The sequence below is a fragment of the Panthera leo genome, chromosome B2, assembly GCF_018350215.1.
Source record: "Panthera leo isolate Ple1 chromosome B2, P.leo_Ple1_pat1.1, whole genome shotgun sequence".
Lineage (NCBI taxonomy): Eukaryota > Metazoa > Chordata > Mammalia > Carnivora > Felidae > Panthera > Panthera leo.
The window spans coordinates 131457686-131479916 of record NC_056683.1 but is presented as its reverse complement, the minus strand read 5'-3'; the positions used below and the strand labels follow the sequence as shown (position 1 = coordinate 131479916).

Here is a 22231-nt window from a genome sequence, read left to right as displayed (position 1 = left end):
TCTTTCCTTTGGCCATTTATGTAGCTAACCTTAAATTCAAATTTTATGTTCACATTACAAAAACAAATTGCAGTGAGAATTTAGGAGTAAAGTGAAATCCTCAGTTTTACTTCTAAAATGTAAAAAATGATAAATAGAATACATTGTCACACACAACATATGGAACCCTATCAAAAAACCATTATGTAAGGTACTCTCAATCCTTAAAATTATCCTAAGAAAACAAATACGACAAAGAGAGCCCAATACTCCTGATTTTCAATCCACTGCTCAATTTAAACAGGATGAATACCTTATAAAAATGAAAATCAATATGTAAAAAAAGAAAATTCCAAGACTTGTTGCTTTCAGCCATCATCCAGAATGAGTTTTACATTTCTTTTTTTTTTTTTTTTTTTTAACGTTTATTTATTATTTAGAGACAGAGAGAGACAGAGCATGAACAGGGGAGGGGCAGATAGAGGAGGAGACACAGAATCCAAAGCAGGCTCCAGGCTCTGAGCTGTCAGCACAGAGCCCGACCCAGGGCTGGAACTCACAAACCGCGAGATCATGACCTGAGCCAAAGTCGGACGCTTAACCGACTGAGCCACCCAGGTGCCCTGTGAGCTTTGTATTTCTAATGTTTAGGTCTGGCACCAATTTTTCATACTACTTACATTATTGGACTTTGGAATTAAAGAAAAATTAAGAAGTTGTGCTTTGTATTGAGACCAGAAAACATTTTAGAGTACAGAGTATAGGTTTAAACATTTTAGACACGGGACACCCAGGTGGCTCAGTCAGTTGAGCGTCGGACTTCGGCTCAGGTCACGATCTCACGGTCCGTGAGTTCGAGCCCCGCGTCGGGCTCTGTGCTGACTGCTCAGAGCCTGGAGCCTTTTTCAGATTCTGTGTCTCCCTCTCTCTCTGACCCTCCCCCATTCATGCTCTGTCTCTCTCTGTCTCAAAAATAAATAAACGTTAAAAAAAAAATTTTAAACATTTTAGACACATAGGTTTCTTAGAAAGATTTAATGCAATACCTTTTTAAAAATTAAGAGGGACTGTATTAACTATATGAGAAGTAATATTTAAATAAGGGTGTTCTTTATATTCCTTAGCTTTGGAAAATCTGATTCTATATAGAATACATGTCCCAAAAGATCAAAGAGCTTATTAAGTGCAGAACATATAAACACCTTTGTGATTCCTAAGCAAAACTTAGACTTAATGAGAAGAGCAAGCTATGTTTTATGGCCCATGTCAACTATTTATTCCCAGAATACACCTGTCAGAGCAAAGGCAATTCTTGCTAATTTTTTATTTCCTGCTCTCAATAAATACATGGATCTTTTCCTATCCCATGTTCATAATAATGTATAAGACAATTTGGTCAATGCCTCATTTGCATTAGCATTGGATTATGGCACAAACACCTTTAAAATTCCTTTGAAAAATAAGTTGGACCTTTCAGAAGGTATCAACTCCCTTAAAAACAACAGGAAAATGTGAGCAGACACGAAGTTTTCTAAGGCAGAAAAGTATACCCCATTTACCTTTCTAGAACCACATTAGTTAAAGAAAAACAAAAGAGGCTTCAGTCAAAATATTTATTCTTTTCCTTAACTGGGTTAAATGGTAATACAAATATTACGAGGCTGTCCTAAGTTTCTCATGTGTTCTACTTTAAATGTCCAAAACTTTACATAAAAACTACGCATGACCTAGTTTCCTTCACAATTCATACTTAGAGAATCTCAGATTTAATTGTATATGCTTTCAAGTAACTTCTCTGTTACCGTTACTAATACAGATTTGAAAAGACTAGCTCCAGTTAGAGAGAACTCCAACAGTAATAGCAGCCAGGCTCTCAGGTACAAAAATAAACACACGGGAGGAAGAGGAAAGCAGGAATGTTCATTTATATTGTTTCCAACTGGCAGCAACCAGAAGCCAGGACACCAGTGCACCTGCGTTGTTAGCAAGGGCACACCACGCCGGCCAGGAGTAATGACATAACGTGTGATGATAACAATTTTATAGAAGTATCAAAGTTTTAAGTAGAAAAAGAACTGCAAAACAGCCTTCTGTGACTAACAGAGATGACAGCCTCCCTGGGGAGAATGTAATGTGGAGATAAAAACACAGGCCCATAAAATTACTGGAAGACCTCAGGTCAGGTTTCATGACCATCCCAGTGCTTCCACTAAAAGGCACAACTTGAAAATCTTACCAAATCCTGAGGACCATCATTTTTAAAAAATGTTAAAGAGGACGTAAACATTATCCTGAATTCATGGTGACCACCCTAGAGGCCTAAGTGTGCCTGCGTTAAAGTGTGGGGTCGCGGGCAGAACCACTTTACCACACGCCCCGTGTCAGCGTAGGCTCCCTGGGGGTGCCACCACGGCCATTCTGTACAAGGAGAAAGGTCTACACAACCTGAAGAAAAACTGGAGCGTTCGTCTGAAGTGCAGCCCTGTGAAGATTCACAGAGCAGCACAGCCGCCCCCTTATCCATTCTCGGGCTTGGATCCAGCCCGGTCAGGCTGCACTCTGCACACAGGCCAGAAGCAGAAGCCATGTCAGCAACATTGGGACTTGCCCTCTGCTCTCAAGGTCTCCTGATCCAGTTTAATTTTGTCCTCGTTGTTTTCTTCACTAGGAAAGCTTTGGTGGTTTGCGAGAATATTCTCCACTAGGAACCGGGCGGCTTCATCTATGTTTATATTATCCTGTAATGCAGAAATGACGAACACGATGAATTCTTCAGATTAATGCTTGGAAGTAAGCATTAAGAGTATTAACGGGACTAGCCGAGTTTGTCAGAGGGGACATTATAATACACGAGCTATCATCTTCTTCTCCCGTACTAAAGGGTTAAACCCTAAGAGTTTAATGCCACTGAGTATAATGTGGCTAGGGAACTCTTTTCTTTTCACAAATGATCGCCCTTTCTGATGCTCCTGTTTCAAACTTCTTGCCGCTGAGATTCACTGAACTATCTCAATGGTTGAAAAGGAATCTTCATTCCCACAATGGGTTCCCACTCACATAAATGAAGGCACTAAGATGAAAACCTTCCGCCCTAGAACATCTAAGTCAGTTGTTCACGACACATTATGAAGAAGAATGTCAACGGGCTCATAACACACTAAAATATGATAAACGCATTATGTCGTCCCCCATCTCTGAGTGCAGATTATTACTTTTAATTGTCATGTGTAAATTAACCTGAAACAATGTGGTGGGTGCAACGGCCATTAAAAATATTCTAATGAGTCACAAGCTATCACAACATTTGTGTGACAGATTTATTAGCTGTCACTCACTACACGAGTAACAACACAGAGCAAAATCTGGGCTTATTTAAGTACTTAACTTCATTTTTAAATAATTTCAGGTTTACAAAACCATTGCAAAAATAGTAAAAATTCCTACATACCCTCCACTCATCTTCCTAAAATATTAACAGCTTGGAAATCCAGATTTTCAGATAAAACCAGGAAATTAGATAATAGTGTGGGCATGAATTATGAGCCTTATTCAAATTTTACCATCGTCCCAATGTCCTATTTGCCATCCAGGTGACCAGCTGTATTTCGTGCTCATGTCTCCTTGGTCTCCTTTAACCTGGGACAGTTTTTCAGTCACCTTCCCTTCCACGACTTTGACACTCTTGTAGAGTACTGGCCAGAAAATATCCCTTAGTCTGGGCTTGTTTGGTGTTTCGTATCATTAAACTCAAGTTATGCATTATTGGCAGGAAGAAGGGATGTGTCCTTCTCAGTGTACAAGGAGGCACTTGCTTAGAGTCACGTCTGCCAGGCTTCTCCACTGAACAATTACTATTTATCCTTTGCCCTTAGTAAGCTCCAATATATAAATCACCTGGTTTTTTTTTTGTTTTTTTTTTTTTTTTTTACCAGTTTTACCCATTAACTTTACCATTAATTAATTTTTCCCTGAAACATTTACTACCATGGTGATTAAAGGTGACTTTCTATTTCCATCATTCCTTCTACATATATTAGTTAGAATTCTACCGTCAGGAAAAGTTTTCTCTTCTCCCTTACTTATTAATTGGTTTATTCATGTCATGGATTATTATTTTATTCCACAGATTAGATCCATTACAATAGCTATTTACTTCATTCCTCAAACTGTGTTACATTTTTGGAGCTTCTGTAAGAACGGTCCTGTTTCTTTTTGACACGTCTCCATCATTTTGTGCTCCCTTAGTTTCTGGCTCCGCAAAATCTCTCTGGCGCATCTTTATTTGTCCCACTAATCCTGGAATCAATCATTTCTCCACAAAACCCCTGTTCTTTTTACGGGAGAACAGTATTTAAAAAACAAATTCTGGGGACCAGTAAGCTCACTGGATCTGTGGTATCATTGCTCCTAAGCCCTCTGAGCAGAGAGAGGTAATAAATATATATATGCATCCACAGACCTGTAGACATCTATTTCTATGTTTGTCTCTCTGTTTATGCAAATGTGTATATATAGAAACACATATATACACAGAAACATATATATATATATTTATATGTACATATGAAACATTAAGTTCATACTGATCTCTCCAATTTCAGTCTAACAACATGAGGTTCATTCCAGCTTTCTTCCTTATTTGCTATAAGTTTCTCAGACAGTGAGAAACCTGTAAGACCTGTGCTATTTATTCAGGTATCTTTTCCAGCATCAACACAAGTTTTCTTTAATTAAAGTACTGATCTCCAAATGTCCAAATGTCACTCGGTCCCCACCCTTCCCATTATCCCAAAGAACTACAATGCTCTCTAACTGCATTTAGCAGCAATTGACTAGGAACAGAAATTCCCATATTGTAATTAGTCACACATTTTCATACTACAAATCCATTGTTTGTCATAAAGGTGAAAAGATGAAGTTCACAAATTCAAAACTGTCTTTTGGCTGTGTTCCCATTAAAATTCAGATCACTGGGATTCAAGCAGGAATCAGATGTGAAGTTAGCGCCAGCCGGCTCAGAAATACAGACATTAGTGACATGTGGGCAGTACTTTTAAGGCTTGCCTAAAATTTTTAACCTAGATTTTATGCTACTGTTATTCTCTTGGGCCATTCCTGGTTCACTACTAAGGAGATTCTGCAGAAGGTGTTGCTAATATATTTGTAGGAAAGCACAGAACATATCTGACACTTCTACCGCTAACCAGCGTGTCCCTTCTCACCTCCACATGTAACGCTGTCTATAAATTTAACAAAGCTGATGACTTGCACAGTCTCAAGCTGCAGGCCACATGACACTATCATTTGTGAATCTCCCATCTAGACTCTGGGGACAAATTTGGATTTATTACCTGAGTGATTAATTCACATAAAACCTAGAGAAGAAATTTTATCTGTAATACGTGCCATCTCTTCCAACAAATCTCATGCTCTAATAAACATTACACATACCACTAATTATTTCCCAACAAAGCTGGGAAATAAAGCAAATTACCCGACGGACACGCCGCAGGAAGGGGGACGGGTTCCAGGACAAGGGCTTCCAGGAGCAGCCTCCCCCTTCTGCCATTTCTCCCGTCCTGCCTGGCTAAGTGCTCTTGCCGCACCCACCCCCCCTGCACTGCAGCTTTCTTCTGCTGCTACTTTTTACTCATGAAACGAAATTTTAAGATTCTGGAATGTCTTTCTTTCAACAGATAGCCTTTAGCTTAGGAGTAAAAACCTCTGCCTCCAGCAGACACCAGCTGTGCCGATGACCCCAACATCACTCAATAGCTTTCCTTTCATTATTCTGATCGTCGGTGGCACCCAATGGTGTTCTGCGATGAGGGTGGGTTTCTGGTAAAGCTAAAAGTAACCGAGTGGTAAGCAGGTACTCAGACCAGTAGATAAATCCGGTCACATTTGTTACCTAGGAGGAAAAATTCTTTTAAAAACAAAAAACAAAAAAACGTCTGCAAGAAATCCACAGAAGGCATTCCAAATGCTGGGACTGTGTTAAGATACGCCAGTCTTCTGGTTTCGGATTTTGTTTGTCGTTGAAAATTTCTCAAACATTTCACCATTCTTATGTAAGTCCAATTGTTATTTGACCTCTAATGTGAAATTCCCAATGTGCGTAAACAAGTTCTCTCCCCACCAATACTTTGTGCCTGTGAATTTCACCTTTGCTCTCTTGTGTATCTAGACTGGTAAGATTTTTAACAGCCGACTTAAGTGTTTTTGTTTTTCTTCAAAAAATATTTATCCCATAATATGTGAAAGAAAGAATTCTCACTCCGCTATTCATGAAGAAGCATGTCACAAATGTTGACACTTGCCTCTAGTTCAAATTCTTTCATACACAATTAATCTGAAACTCTTCAAACATCACCTGAATACATTGTCGCTCTGACAGTTTCTGGTCCATTTTTGTTAGTACTGCACGTGACCCACATATTCGCCAGGGTCATCTCTGTGCCTATATTTTGTCAAGCCTTCAGTAAAAATTAAAAAATCCTTGTGCTTGACAAGATCCCTAAATCCCCCATAAACTCCAGTTGCAGAAGTGCTCCATTTAAAGGCTCAAACTCAGAGAATGTCATTGTTCTTTATTCTAAACAACAGCTAATTTTTAGTCTGATGGAAAACCTGCCCTTCTAGTCACCTCCCCACTAGCCAATTTTGAAAGCATTTCTGCTGCCCACTGAAGGAAACTATAACATATCCATGCTATGTTTTGCTTTTTATTAGGCTCCCAAAACCCACTCACATAAACCTGTCTAAATGTTTTATAGCTATAGCTCAGATTTAGGACTTAAGAGCAGAGCAGATACAAACATGAAGCAGACCTCACCTTTGCCGAGGTTTCAAACCATCCAGTGAAACCATGTTCTTTGCAGAACTGGTCCAACTGGGAAGGATTCTGGCCACCATCCTTTTTCTGGTCACATTTATTAGCTAAGAGGACAGCAGGAATAGGGCTGCCATTTGGAAGATGGACTTTACTATCCAGATCACTTTTCCATTTTAAGACGGCCTCAAACGTGGAACCTCTCGATATATCAAAGACTACAAAAGCACCAACAGCTTCTTTGTAGTATACTCGGGTCATGTTGCCAAACCGCTCCTGCCCTAGAAGTAAATATAACAAGAGATTAAGAACTCATAATCAGACTGAGTCTATATTTAGATATAAGGCCTCTGACTCTAGAACAGTGCCGTAAACACAGGTTTCCCATTCCATAGCAAAGAAACTGGTGGGATGCACAGAACCATGTGGCCGATCGTGTGGTCTCAGTACGGAACTAACTAGCGTTGTGTTCTGTGAATGTACAACATATGCTCCATAAACATCCAGATGACGGTGCTTGAACCTACAGAGCCCAGCATTTCCCCCTGCATTTCCCCAGTCTAAGAGAAAGGTACTAAAGGGAAAAAGAAAGCCAGGAGCGGAGGGGAGAAGAGACAGAACAGAAGAAAATGAAGCTTGCAGGAAGAGATAAGTATGGTGGGTAAAACGCAGTCGAAAAGACTAAGACTGGATAAGAGATAAAGGAGTTCATCTTTCGTCCCTGTCTCTAGGCTGTACCCGCTTTGGACACTGCTTGCAAGATTGCTGTCTTCTAAGAAGGCAGACGCGTGCAAACCTACTAGCAAAAAGTGGCACAATTATCTGTGTGATTGAAAGAAGGACCAACTGCAGAGTTCTTCAAATATCATACTTTTAAAATAACTTACCATGTTCAATAGTTTGGGGAAAATCCTACTGCTTCGCATACCACATGGACTTTGCAAAGCGTTCTCTTTCTGTCTGGTATCACACTGTTCTTTGACATAGGAAGGACCCTTATCTTCATCTGACAGATGAAAAACCATGCAAAGAGCTGCTTGGCCAGGATTACAGTGGCACTGAGTAACTAAGACAGCACTAGAACCCAGGTCTTCTGAGTCCCGTGCACCCCTGTTGCCAGCCATTCTGAACTATCTTACAGTTACCCTGACTTCTAAGGCATTTACCTTCCGTCTGTCGAGTTACTGACTAGAGTACTAAGGAAATATGACTGGCAATCAATGTAAATCGAAGATGTGAAACTCTGATCAATGATAAAAACAAAGCTGACAGGACACTTTCCTGTTAAAACATATGATGAAAAAACACTTTATCTACATTTCATTGATAGTAACAAATGCAAAGCTGCCCACAAAAAATATTTTCTCTCTCCTCCAAATTCTACTAGAGCATCATACAATGTTAGATATTGCTTAATGAAATAATGGGAAAAGAACACAATAGGCAAGCTTAAATGGATAAAACTGAAGTTCATTTGTGGTTTGTCGTAACTCCTCATATGGGCTAACCTGAAGTTGTACTATGACAGTTCAGATGTCTGAACTTTATTACAACAGTCACATATGAAACCCCACTATCATATTTATATTTTACTGGTAATGTAAATCTGCCCAGCCAGCTATATAGTTACTGGATCACAATGCTGACAATTATAAGAAATTAACATTGTACCTTTTCCTTAAACTTATACTTTATAACTACACACAGCATGTTCACAGAGGATATACCAACTGATCAAAGTTAGTATCACTAATCTGCAAAAAGACTATGTAGATGCATTAAAGTGGTTCTGAGTTCAATTTTAACTAGAGAACACATACTACCAATTTTTGTTTTTATAAAATTTAATTATTAAATATAAAATGACTATGACAAAAAAGGAAATTAGCCTCATTAAGATAGTCCAGATTACATGATTATTTCATATTATAAGAAAGTACTCTTTTGAACTATCCCTTCAACTTAGAAAAGAGGGCGGGGTGCCAAACTAGTAAAAGTATAGAAATCCAGAAGTAATAAAGAATGATTAAGCTTTAGTGAGTGTTGCTTTGTTTACTGAATCATCTATAAATCCCTAAAAAGATTTCTTTCAACCAATCATACTAAGTCATATACAAATTTGTATTCACATAAACTTTCTGATAAAATATAAGAAAATCAGAAATGTATATGACAAGGAATTTTCGAGATGGACCTGTGGATTAGAAATATCAGGTTACTGGCACACCTGGGTGGCTCAGTCGGTTAAGCATCTGACTTGGCTCAGGTCATAATCTCAGGGTTCATGAGTTCGAGCCCCGCATCGGGCTCTGTGCTGACAGCTCAGAGCCTGGATGAAGCCTGCTTTGGATTCTGTGTCTCCCTCTCTGCTCCTCCCCCACTCACATTCTGTCTCTCAAAAATAAATAAACATTAAAAAAAAATCTTTAAAAGACAAAAAAGAAATAATCAGGTTACTTTCCCTAGGTTCCAAGGTTAGTATTCAAAACTCTCTGATAGTCTCAGAGTGTGCTTTCTAAAAACCATACTATATGGCAATTCAAAATAGTGTCAATTATGCTATTAAGCAAATGAAAAGGAAAAGTACAAACTGGGAGGAAAAAATGCAAACCCTCTATCTGGTAAAGGACTTATACCCTTCAAACTCCAGAGTAAGAAGATAAAAAATCTAATTAATAAAGTAAGCAAAAGACTGGAACAGATGCTTTATCAAAGAATGCATACAATGACAAGCAGAGGAAAAGACGCCTAGCATCATTAATTACTGGAGAAATGCAAATTTAAATCACAACTAGGGTGCCTGGGTGGCTCAGTTGGTTGAGCGTCTGACTCTTGATTTCAGCTCAGGGTTGTGGGATTGAGCCCCATACCAGGTTCCGTGCTGAACATACAGTCTGCTTAAGATTTTCTCTGTCTCTCTCTCCCCGCCCCTCGTCTCTGCTCACGCTCTCTCTAAAAAATTAAAAAGAAAAAAAAAATTTTAAATCATAACCAGCTTCCCCTTCATGCCTATGAGAATGGCTAAAATAAAAAGTCTGGGTTTACCAAGTATTGGTGAAGAAATGGAGCAATCAGAACTCTTACTTACTACTGGTAAGAATAAGAATCTAGAATAGTACATCCATTTGGGAAACGATTTGACAGTTTCTTCAAAATTTAAACATATATCTACCATACAACCAACACATTCTACTCCTAGGTATTTGCCCAAACAAAATGAAAGCACATGTCTACACAAAGTCATGTTCATGAATGCTCATAGGTGCTTTATTTTTAATAGTCGAAAATGGTAATCAATAAAATATGGTATATTCATACAATGGAATATAACAACAGAAAGGAAAGGAATAGATTATGGATAAAAATAACAAAATAGATGAATCTCAAAATAATTAAGCTAAGTGAAAGAAACTAGACCAGAGAGGGAATAGGTAATACTATATGAATGCATTTATATCAAATCCTTAAAAATAAAAACTATAGTGACTCAGTAAGAGGAAGCCCATCAGTGATTACCTTGGGCAAGGCAGCGAGATAGGTTCGGAAATTCTTTTGCAATCTTGATTACGGTGATGTTTCACTACTGTTTACATGTCAAACATCAAATTGTGCAGTTTGTTGTATTGTCGATTATATATCAATAAAGCTATAAAAAATAATACCTACAGATGGTCACTGGGAAGGTTTAATGCAAAATGTCTGCCTGAGAGTCTTCTAGGGCAGAGTACGACAAAGTATAATTCATGGTCAAACCTCGCTAAATAAAGTTTTACTGGAATACTATCACCTTCATCCGTTTATGGGTTTCTTCATTGGTTTTCATTCTACAATGGCAGAGTTGAGTAGTTGCAACAAAGAGTGAATGGCCCATAAAACCTAAAGTATTTGCTACTTCTATGCTAGAGGGTTAGGGGATAGTCTATACCTTGAACTGACACTGGTATATAAAAATTCATGAAGGACTTAAGATCTGTGTATGTAAATTACACTTTAAGTTCAAAAAAGTAAAATGTCAGCCTCATGGTAAGCACTGTGTAAATGTTAGCTAGTATTAAGTGCTCAATAAATGTATTACATGATGAAAGCCTAAGTATCCTTTTTAAAATGGTACAATTAAACATAGCAAAACCTTAAACTATTAGCTAGTTATATGCTGTAAACTGTAGTGGTGAAAACAGTTGGCAGAGGAAAATGAACTTGAGGAAAGTACAAATGTACTAGAGAATCAAAATACCAAGCACCCAGGGATGCTTCAGTCAGTTAAGTAAACATCCAACTTTGGCTCAGGTCGTGATCTCACAGTTTGTAGGTTCAAGCTCCACACTGGGGTCTGTGCTGACAGCTCAGAGTCTAGAGCCTGCTTTGGATTCTGTGTTTCCCTCTCTCTCTGCTCCTCTCCTGCTCATGCTCTGTCCCTCAAAAAATGAATAAACATTAAAAAAAAATTTAAATACCAAGCACCCAAAGGTCAAGCAATCCTAGGCAAGTAACTCTGTCAGCCTCAGTAAGTCATGTGTCTTTAGAGGATTTTAGGGATCTTCTAAGCCCTCCCAGCTCTTCCTTCTGATGTTTTAGGTTTCTGTGTGATAACTTTAATGTTATAATGATTTGCTAAAGATTCTTCAATCACTGAATCCAGACAGCAATGGGGATCAAATATAAATAATCCAGCATGAAAAGGCCAAGCCATGCATTTAGGGAAATTGCTTACTTTCCAACAGAATAGTGAAATATACTTCCTATTTTACTGAGTTCATTATCTTTTTAATTCTGAAGTAATTCTGAAAAATTCTGAAGTAATCCATTAGTGCTTCAGAGATATTCTTGAACTGGTCAAAAAACCTAAAAAGCACAAATTTCTAAAATATGTAACATTTAATTAGAAAATAGGGGCGCCTGGGTGGCTCAGTTAAGTGTCTGACTCGGTTTTTGCTCAGGTCATGATCTCACAGTTCGTGAGTTCTAATCCCACATTGAGTCCTACACTGGGTTCCACGCTGGCAGTATGGAGCCTGCTTGGGATTCTCTCTTTCTCCTTCTCTCTCTCTCAAAATATATGAACTTAAAAAAAAAAAAATCTTTAATTAGAGAATAAAGAGACAATGAATTCACTTAAAATAATAATCTTAACATAAAATTGAGAGTTGTTCTCCCAAAAAACCTAACAAGGCAAAACCTAGATTTAACTATTTTGGTTTCAAAGGTTTAAATACATAGATATATCAAGCTCTTCCAGTCGTTAAACCGGAAAATAACATAAAGTTTGCCACTGGAGTAAGAGCTGCATCCTACAACTTCGTTATTATTTCTCCTTGGGTAATTTTATCTATTCTCTTGTTATTGTCTAAAAGAAAGAACCACAGTGGAAAACAAAACTAATGTTCATGAATATTCCATTTTCCTCCATTTCTAAGTGTGTGAAGGATCACACTCTTCTGCCCCCACTGAGTCAGGAGTGGCTACGAACTCGTCTCGGCCAATGAAAGGTGAACAGAAGTGTCACTTTTAAGCAGAATCACTTGGCTGACAGTGTCCCTGTCCTGCTGCAGCAGGCTCGAACCCTAATTTTGAGAGGAGAGTATCATGAGATGAGCCTCCATTAGTCTGAGTCTTCAGGTAGTTTCAATGAAAAATGCCTTCACATCTCTACCACTGCCCCAACCTCTGCCCTCACTGTGGGCATGAAGAAAGAGTGAGGAATAATTATTTTAAGCCATTGACGTTTTTAATGTGGTTGGAACTCCAACATAACCTAATCTATCTTGACTAAAACAGCCCCCAAATCGTGTCTAGATTTGATCTCCACTAAAAAACATGCATTAAGTTCCTTGCATGTATCAGGCACTGTGCTAGATACTGGTGAACAGCATGGAACAATCAATATGATTTCCTCTCCTGAGGAGCTCACAATCTATCGGAGGAAATAGACAAACTGCACCACAGGGTGTTAGGTGTCATCAGAGATATGAAAAGTATATCATGGTATCAAACAAAGGGATGCTCTTCATTGAGGTATGTAAGCTAATCTTAGTAGTTCTGAAAGACACATTATCAAGAAATGCCATTCAAATGCTTACCTGTCATGAAAATCAGTTGTCTTTATTCCTTTGTCTCTATACTGTAGATGCAGCAATGCCCAAAACCCACCAGCAGTCACCCTAGTCAGAGCCAGGCTCACCATCAACGGACTAAACAGATTCAGGTATTTAATCTCTAGATACAATCTCCAGCAGTGCTGAGTCTTTCTCATGGGAATAATGCATTCTAGTACTTACCTTTCACAACACTTCAGGAGTTAGCCCTTTCTAAGTTTAAAACAGGGATAAGGGGGCGCCTGGGTGGCGCAGTCGGTTAAGCGTCCGACTTCAGCCAGGTCACGATCTCGCGGTCCGTGAGTTCGAGCCCCGCGTCGGGCTCTGGGCTGATGGCTCGGAGCCTGGAGCCTGTTTCCGATTCTGTGTCTCCCTCTCTCTCTGCCCCTCCCCGGTTCATGATCTGTCTCTCTCTGTCCCAAAAATAAATAAAAAAAAAAAAAAACGTTGAAAAAAAAAAAAAAATTTAAAAAAAAAAAAAAAAAAAAAAAAACAGGGATAAGGACCAAACCTACCAACAGGGAAGACTTTCACATTTACATTAGAATTGCACTGGAATTCTGTAGAATCTTGGACTTTTTTTTTTTCCTTAATTTTAGACAAGAAATATAAAGAATGCTCCCTGGGAAGTAGTCAATCAACCATTCTAAGTTCAGTCCAAGAAAATTTTATTGTTCTCGATCCTACTTTCCACAAATGCATAAATAAAATGCAGGAAATTCCCACTATGCTGAGTGCCCCTGGGTTGTATCATAGGACAGGAGAGGATGGGGTAGAGAAGTCTGCAGTTATTAAATACAAAGACAGATGCATGAGTTTTGTTTCATGGGGTGTGTGTGTGTGTGTGTGTGTGTGTGTGTGTGTGTAGGTAGAGTTAAAGCTTATGGCAATATAAAAATTCAGCACGACCTGAGGGATCTTCCTGTCACGAGATCTGTAGAAGTAGCTCAAAGAGTGTGACGGGGAATCAGCAACACCATCTTCCTTAACTGGTGTTGTAGTCATTTCTTAATGGGGGGTGGGGGGGCGGGGAAGGACCACTTTCATGCCTTCCTGACCAACACTTAAATGGACAACATTGTAACTGCCAGATGCCACCTCACATCACCTAGTCCAACCTCTCCTATTTTACAGATGAGAAAATAAAATCCCGGGGAGACAGAATTACTCAAATTGCCCAGGTTGATTTGTTATCTGATGTGCTGTCCAATCTGTTAGCCAAATACTTTCTGGAGGACACATTGTTCCACATGTCCCATACTTCCGAATAGACCCAAGGCAGTGCCATCAGCCTACAGTGACTTTCTTTAAGGATAGCAGAGCCCTATTACACAAGGTCCCTTTCTCATAGTCTCTTAGGGCTTTACCACAGCAGCTACGAGAAATGCCCCACTGCTGAGTGCTTTAGTGACCCCAATACTAGTGGCAGCCTCTTTTATCCATATTGCTGTAGGCATATTTCCAGAATATTCCAAATGACTCTCAATGCTTTCTTTTAAAAAAGTGTGTTACTTCCTTCTCTAGAAGACGGAATCTTTATTGTAACTAGATATCTTGGCAATGAGAATGAAGAAAATGAACACAGTGCTAGTCATCTAGGCTCAAAGATATCTAATCTTGGCAATGGGAATGAAGAAAATGAACACAGTGCTAGTCATCTAGGGTGAAGCCCTAGATTTCCCAGCTGCCCTTGCAGCAAGACATGCATATTTGACTAGAGCGCAAAGACGAAGAATATGACAATATGACGAAGGAATGGTTGTGTGATGCAGTGTCAGCTTTGGCCCATGGAGACTTTAAGGTTCTGCTCAGCAGCTGTGGACTGCCCAACCATGGACTTACCGGGTGAGAGAATTAACCTCTTTGTTAAAATCACGATGCATAGTGGTGTCAGAGGAAGGCAGATCTATCGAAACAGTTGATCCTAACGAATCTGCATTTTAAGCACCACGGGTGAGCCTGATGGAGGAGTCTCCATATAATCACACTAAAATAAAACAATGTATTTAGCTTAATTTCAAAAAGCAACAAAAAAAGTCACTACAGAGGATGCTTAAGGAAAACATCTGGACAGAAGTGAATGGAAAGAAGGCAGAAGAGGAGAATGTAAGGCCATGTGTCAGCTAGAAAGACCAACAAAGATCCATAAACTAACCCGTACTGTCCATTTATTTTTATGTGGTTCATCTTTCTCAAAACAAGACTGAAGAAATTACATGTTTCTAGCTTCCTTGATTGCAAAAAGTGAGAAAAGCACTTTTGGAAATACAACTGAGTAGAATTCTAAAGCATTTTTACCTCATCTTGCAGAAATCTGCAACCCCTATCATTTATGTCTGTACTGTTCTCACCATCCAGATCTCTGCAACCAAAACACAACCTAAACTTGTTCACTTAGCCTACCCTCTCCTTTTTTTTTTTTTTATTTTTGAGAGACAGAGAGACAGTGAGAGAGAGAGAGAGAGAGAGAGAGAATCCCAAGCAAGCGCCATGCTCAGCACGGAGCCTGACATGGGACTCAATCCCAGGACCATGAGATCATGACCTGAGCCAAAATCAAGAGTCGGATGCTCAACCAACTAAGCCATGCAGGCGCCCCAGCCCACTGTCTACTTCTTAAGTGTTGATTAAGTGTGAAATCATCACTAGTTTCAGGATATGCTGTTCTTGAACTATAAATCTGAGGCCTTCAAAGTTTTCTTCTTTGGAAGAGCACTTTATCTCTCAGTCTTTTCTAACAAATGCCTAGAAGTATGTATTCATGATGGGTTTTTTTTCTATATTATAATTCTTTGATGTCTTGGGGCCTTGTGGACCAGCAGAGAGCCTGCCTCTCCCAGGGTTAGCTAGTTCTGAGAGACTGCAAACAACCTGCTGAAAGCACATCTTGGATAGGCAAACCAACCAATTCGGAATCCTTACCATCCCTTTTTTCAGGCATTTTTAAGGCTCCTGCAGTCTAAGTCACTATCTTCCTGCCCTAAATCACCCATGGCCAGGTACTAAACAAATAGGGACCACCCCCATAGCTCAACGCCCACTGAAATAGGTCAAACTAACCAATCCTAAGCTTGCTCTTCTTGCCTGTACTGCCTTGGCCATTCCTTCTTGCAAAAACCACAATAAAGGCTCTAGCCCATGCTTATCCCTTGCTCCTTCTGCCTCTTGACCAACCCTGGTGCTTCCCCATGTGGCCCTGCATGGGGTGGATACTCCCTCCTCTTGGGATCTATGAGTAACAAACCATCTTTTCAATGGTGATCATCTTCTGGTGTGTTGGCCTTACCATACCTGATAAAAACAAAAATCTTGGGTACACTTTAAAATAGAATATGAATGAATCACTGAAATTTCCATATCAGAAGCTTAAGAAAATCAGAAGGTCAAGAAAACAAATTCATAATGGATAAAATTTCTCCTATAACATATCTGAAAGTAATACTGCCTCTCGAAAATAACGCATGGCTTGTAGGTTTAATCAGTGAGATTACAGAGTAGACCATGCAAACATCTATAATTATTACCTTGCTTTTCCAGGTGTGCTCTACAAGCGTATAGCAATGAACAGCTTTGTTATCTTCAGAAAGTCCAGTGTGGAAAGTCTTTCAAAACGCCCTCCAAAAATGATGGAGCCGACCAAAGAGTGTCTACATTGGAAGTTCAGTGTTTTATAATTAAGAAGAGTATAATAACTGGAAATTCTGGACTGATAATATAAAGAGATGATAATTATTGCAAAGGGGTTTAACATATGAATCATGTGCACTACTATGCGGATGACCAGAACATTTGCTAATTTAGACAAGAGTCTGTTAGACTCTCAGATGACATTCTTTGGAGTGTTTTGACACCAGTGAACCAAAAATTCACTGAACAATTAAAAGCTTATTTTCATATTCCAGCATCAGAAGACATGTCTTTGTATAGTGCCATCAATTATCTGTGTTTCCTTGGTCAAGTTATTATACTTCTCTGTATTTAGACTACGGGATCTCTAAAAGCCTATATAGTTCAATTCAAATAGTAGAATGATTAGGAAAATGGGGGAAAAGTCAAACTTTAGTACTTTTATCAATGTCCCACTCCCTCTACTACTAACCTGGGCACTTTTCAGTTTATGTGGGCCAATTGAGGCAACTGAAAATGGTAACATATTAAAAAAAAAAAGGGCAATAGGCATATGTTAATATGTTGTTACACTGACCATTCTGCCTGGGCAATTGGGGATACAAAATCCAGACTGGAGCACCCAAAGTGTCTCAGGATTCACAAACTGAGGAAGATTTAAAGATGTAAAATGGGGGCACCTAGATGGCTCAGTGGGTTGAGTGTCCGACTCTTGATTTCAGCTCAGGTCATGACAATCCCAGGGTCATGGGATAGAGCCCCATATCGGGGCTCCGTGCAGCCGGGAGCCTGCTTGGGATTCTCTCTCCTCCCCTCCCTCTCTTTCTCTCTCTTAAAATAAATAAATTTTTTAAAAAGAGATGTAAAATGGAACAGTAGGTTTTGTTTGTAATTCAACACAGCATATTAGTCTGTATAAGGCTAAGGACAGGAAGACTGTACGGAAGTCAGATATAAGGAAGATTTTAAAAATCCCTTTAAGTGAGCTATTAAGTAATTGGAAAGTCATTGTAAATTCAGTGTTGAAGAGGGAGACTACAAATAACTATAGACTGATTCCTCAGAGCACTTCTTCTGCATATTTAGAAAAAAACTGAATTTTAATAATTTTGACTAATAGATACTTTGAAGGTCAAGAAAGCACTGGAGATAATATTCAAGATTCTTGCTCATGAGGGTTAAAGGAGAGTTATGAAAGACAAGAAGAGGCCACGGGGTACAGTGATCAGTGACTGCCACTGTGGAAAATGGGATAAGAAAAGCAGGATCAACGTTCTAATTTAGGCTGGGGATCAAAAAAAAAAAATAAAAAGTGAATCTAAGTATAGTTTATATAATTGATAATGTCTTCCAACCATGCATTTTATACTTTGGTAAATACTATTTACATGAACTTCAGAGTAGAATGTTCCTGATTGGTTCGTTGGTCCAAAGTTTTTTTTACAGAAGATTTTTACTCAGATTTTTATACAGAAATACTAATCCTAAAAAGTGAAGCGTGGCAGAAGAGACCAGGCCCCCAGAAAATGCCACTTTGGCATAAGGATTAATTTGAACTAAAGGGACTTCAAAAAGAGCAGGTGCCCGAAAGGTACGCTAATCTCTCTTTTTTCTTCCTGAAAGCAGACGAGAAAACCCCCATAGGAGAGATGTCCTCTCTCTACCAGGAGGAAAGAAACATTCCTATCACCACAGACAGGAATTGAAGCTGGGAGAATTCTCTATAAACAGACCATACAAAATAACTCTTATTTTCCTTTAGCCTCCCCATATATTTTAGTTATTTTCCCACAATTCCCTCCCTTTGTTCAACCTGTATAAAAGCACTTAGGTTTTGTCACTTCTTTGGGTGTTCATTTTCTTATGAGGACTCCTGTGTCAGGTAAAACTTAGGTGACATAAATTTCTGCTGTTAATCTGTCTCAGATTGATTTTTTTTTTTCTTTTTTTAATTTTCAGGCTCTGCTGAAAACTCTAAGAAGGTAGAGATAAAGTTTTGCCTCCCCTACAAAAGCAATCACTTCAGTGAATACGGGAAGACTAAATTATGTTAGTTCTAAATGGACAAGCTTGTCTTTACTTTCTTTTTTTCTTAAATGTTTATTTAGTTATTTTGAGGAGGAGCAAGGGGAGGGGCAGGGAGAGGGAGAGAGAGAATCCCAAGCAGGCTCCACAGAGCCCCAGGTAGGGCCTGAACTCACAAACCATGAGATCATGACCTGAATGAAACCAAGAGTTCAGTGCTTAACTGACTGAACCACCCAAGCGCCCCAAGAGACCACTATTTAAAACATTGCTGGCCTATAATAAATGGGTTCATTTATGTAACAGCAACAAAAAGAAGATCAGAGACATCTCTTGCTACCTCTTAATTTAGTAGTATTTATTAAACTTTTTGAAAAGCTTACTGAAGACTTCAGTGTCTTAGTATATATTTCAGTCCTGTGTTAAGAGCCATCTTCAAACAGGTATGGGGTAAGAGATGGTTGCCCAACACAAAAATTATATTGAGGTGCATCGGTATTTTGTAGCTACATTCATTTGATGCAATAAGAAAGCATTTGGAAGGCCTGCACCCAAGAATCACTGCGGTTCCTAATCTGAAGAGTTTAGCTTAAACTGCCTGGCCACATTTATGGAAAACATTTGGCCAACTCCTCCCTGTTACCCCTGCCAAAGTTTCCAAGTATAGAGACCCAACAAAATTCCTTGACCATCTTTCTCATCTCTAACCAACAGTGAAAAACTAGTCACAGGACCACACCTTAAGTTAGTCATATCAACTGGCCAGCTCTACCTACTGTTTTGCAATCAAGGAGTATTTCTAAACTTTCACAATTAAAGATCATTCAATGTTGTAACTACATAAGGCAAATATGTTTAGCCATGGGGAACTTTTTGGAGTGGCCTTCAGTTTGCTTCATTACATCATGACCACTTAACTCAAATGGTATGAGCTAGGATTCACTAAGAGGTCAAATATTCAAAGCAAACATAGTTAATGATGTAGCTCCCTAAGCCCCAAGTGAAAGCCAAATTATTTCTGTGTTAACTTCCTTATATATTAAGACTCCATCTCTGGAAATCTTATTTATAAGGTGAGACTAGTAATTTTCAACTACCTCATTAATTTACCCCTAATCTTTTTAACAGCTCGTGTGTACTTGCTGAATGGTACTGAACATCCAGGAATCCCTTTTAGAGATCTTAAAATTCTGCTTTCTGTCCCGGCAAAGCTCAACCTTTGCATTTAGGGAAAAGTGCAAGCACATTCCATCTAGGCCAATGTGTACCAGAGTCTGACAAGACTGATTATGTCTCTTTCCTGGCTGCATAGGTCTGTTAGAGCTGGACAAAAAAATAAGAGGTGATACCCAGGGAGAAAATTACTCATGACTTTGCTTTCCCAAGCCTCCAAATACCAGCATTTTTGCTTGAAGCTTAAAAACACAAATGTGCCAATAAAATCTTTTATTTACCTGCAGTGAAATCCAATCATAATAGCTAAATATGATATTATTTAACAAGAAGAATAAGGCAAAGTCAACCACCCTCCTAGGTGAGGGGTGTAAAATCTTCACGGAAATCTGTAGCGACAATGAAGATTCCTGCAGAATGACTATCACATGGTAAGGCAACCTTTAGAATTTATGACTTTGTCAAGAAGCAATACTACTATTCATAAGTGTCTGTGAAACAGCAGGAAGTATTTCAAAAGAAGCCTGACTTCAAAAGATGACTTTTCAAACGAACTTTTGGTTTTCTGTAACCAAAAGGGAAAAAAGAAAAAAAAAAAAAAAAAAAAAAAAAGCTGAGCCCAGGGCAGATTATCCTCCTTTCTGTGAGGGACTGACATACATAAATTTATTTGCATATCTGAGGCAGAAAAGTCTGTTCTTGAATAAGTGAGTATTTAGGTTAATATACATAGGTTAATTCTTCAATACTTTTTCATATGTAATAAGCTGTTGGTGAAAAAAACACTGCCTAGCAGACAGACCTGTGTCCCCTCCACTCATTTGCCAGCTGGGTGACCATACCTTCTACAGTTGATGCATCTGTAGCGTGAAGGATGCTCTCTCGCTCTGAACATTCTCCCATCCAGATTCTCTATTGCAGACTGAGCTTCTTACCAGCAATGATTGAACAGGGTAACTTTTGCTATCACTTCCATATTTAAACTTTCCAAAAGTCACCATCTTTTTAAATGCCCACACTCCACCACCCCACCAGACAGAGCTCAAGTTTTCGTAAATTAGAGCAAGGAGAATATGCACCCCCTTCAAAGAGGGGCATTATGCTCCCAAATTGTCAACTGAAAGCAAATGCCAGGGAAACAATCTATTGTGGTGTGGAGTGGGGCAGGGCCAGGAGTGGGGTTAGGCCTTGGCTTAAGGAGGGAGGCAGGATTCAAGAGTAGCTTTCCCAAATCTTCCCCGGGGTGCAGGGGTTGTTAAGGACTCACCTAGGAGATCACCCTACCTGAAGAATAGAATTTCACTCAGAAAGAAGGGTCTCAGATCCAAGGTGGGTGATGAAAAACATTCTGAAAAGGCACCTGGTTGCTAGCCTTGGTTGTGTTACTATCTAAGAGGGTCACTTGGGGGCAATCATTCAACTTCTGTGCTCCTCTGTGAAATATTAAAGCTGGTTGAGAGGAGCTGGCCCCTGCCCCCCCCCCCTACTCTTCCTCGTGTATTATAACTTGTCATCATTCAGAGTTAAAACTCCAGGAAAAGCCCCCATGGCTGTTTCACCTCTGGTCAGGGGAGGGAGGGAAAGAGAGAGAGCACGTTGGAGTGGAGAGGGCCACCTTTCCATCTCTTAAAAATGAGATGCTTTCTGCAGACTTAGTAGAGGCATCTAACCAGGGTTAGTTACTTACACGCACTTCTCGATCTTGTCCTGCTTTTAAACCCTTCAACTACTACTGCCCCTTACCGTTGTCGTGATCCCACTGGGGTCCACCCAGCCACGTCCCTTTCCGTGTGGCTACCTGAGTTAGCCGCCGGCTCTCGACGGAGGCCGCAGCCCGCCACTTACCGGCGATGTCCCATAGCTGCAGGCGCACCAGCGTCCGGCTGTCCCAGTTGAGGACCTTGAGGGCGAAGTCCACCCCGATGGTGGCCCGGTAGTGCTGGGAGAAGAGCTGGTGGACGTAGCGCTTGATGATGCTAGTCTTGCCCACGCCGAGCTCGCCGATGACCAGCACCTTGAAGAGGTGCTCGCGGGTCTCGGGCGCGGCGGCCGCCGCCGTCCCCAGGACCGGGTCCCCGGCTGCCCCGCCCGCCATGAGCTCCCCCGGCCCCGCTCCAGACGGCCGGCTGCCCCCCGCGAGCTCGGGCTCCGCGCCGGGGTCGCCGCCCTGCCGCGTCTTCCCCGCGCGCCCGCGGAGCCCCCGTCGGCCGTCGCAACGTCCCGAAGCCGGCCGCCCTGCGCCCGCGCCACCGCCCGACGGGTCACAGGACCCGGAACCTGCCGCGGCGGCAGCCGAGCGGGGCGGGGAAAGGGCCGGGGACTGGCCGGCGGGGGAGGACCCGGAGGGGAGGCCGCTTCCCTCCGCCGCCTGCGCTCTGGGCGGGCGGCCGGGCGGGAGCCGGGAACTTCCTTTCCCGGGGCGTCCCCTCCTCGCAGGGGCGCGCGGAGCCCGGCCGCCCCCTGCTGGCCCTGGGCGGTTCGAGGTGGGCCTGAAAAAGTGCGG

The 22231-nt window shown here is 40.5% G+C and overlaps 1 protein-coding gene across 1 annotated transcript; it reads right to left on the bottom strand.

Annotated features, from left to right (window-relative positions):
* Nucleotides 1-1578: 1578 nt before the first annotated feature.
* RAB32 (RAB32, member RAS oncogene family) lies at nt 1579-22123 on the bottom strand. Its single transcript, XM_042940022.1, has 3 exons — nt 21574-22123; nt 6815-7092; nt 1579-2717 (listed from the first exon to the last, which is right to left on the bottom strand). Exons 1-3 carry the CDS (start codon nt 21821-21823, stop codon nt 2568-2570), a joined length of 678 nt encoding a protein of 225 aa, XP_042795956.1. The 5' UTR covers nt 21824-22123; the 3' UTR covers nt 1579-2567.
* Between the last annotated feature and the right edge of the window lie 108 nt (nt 22124-22231).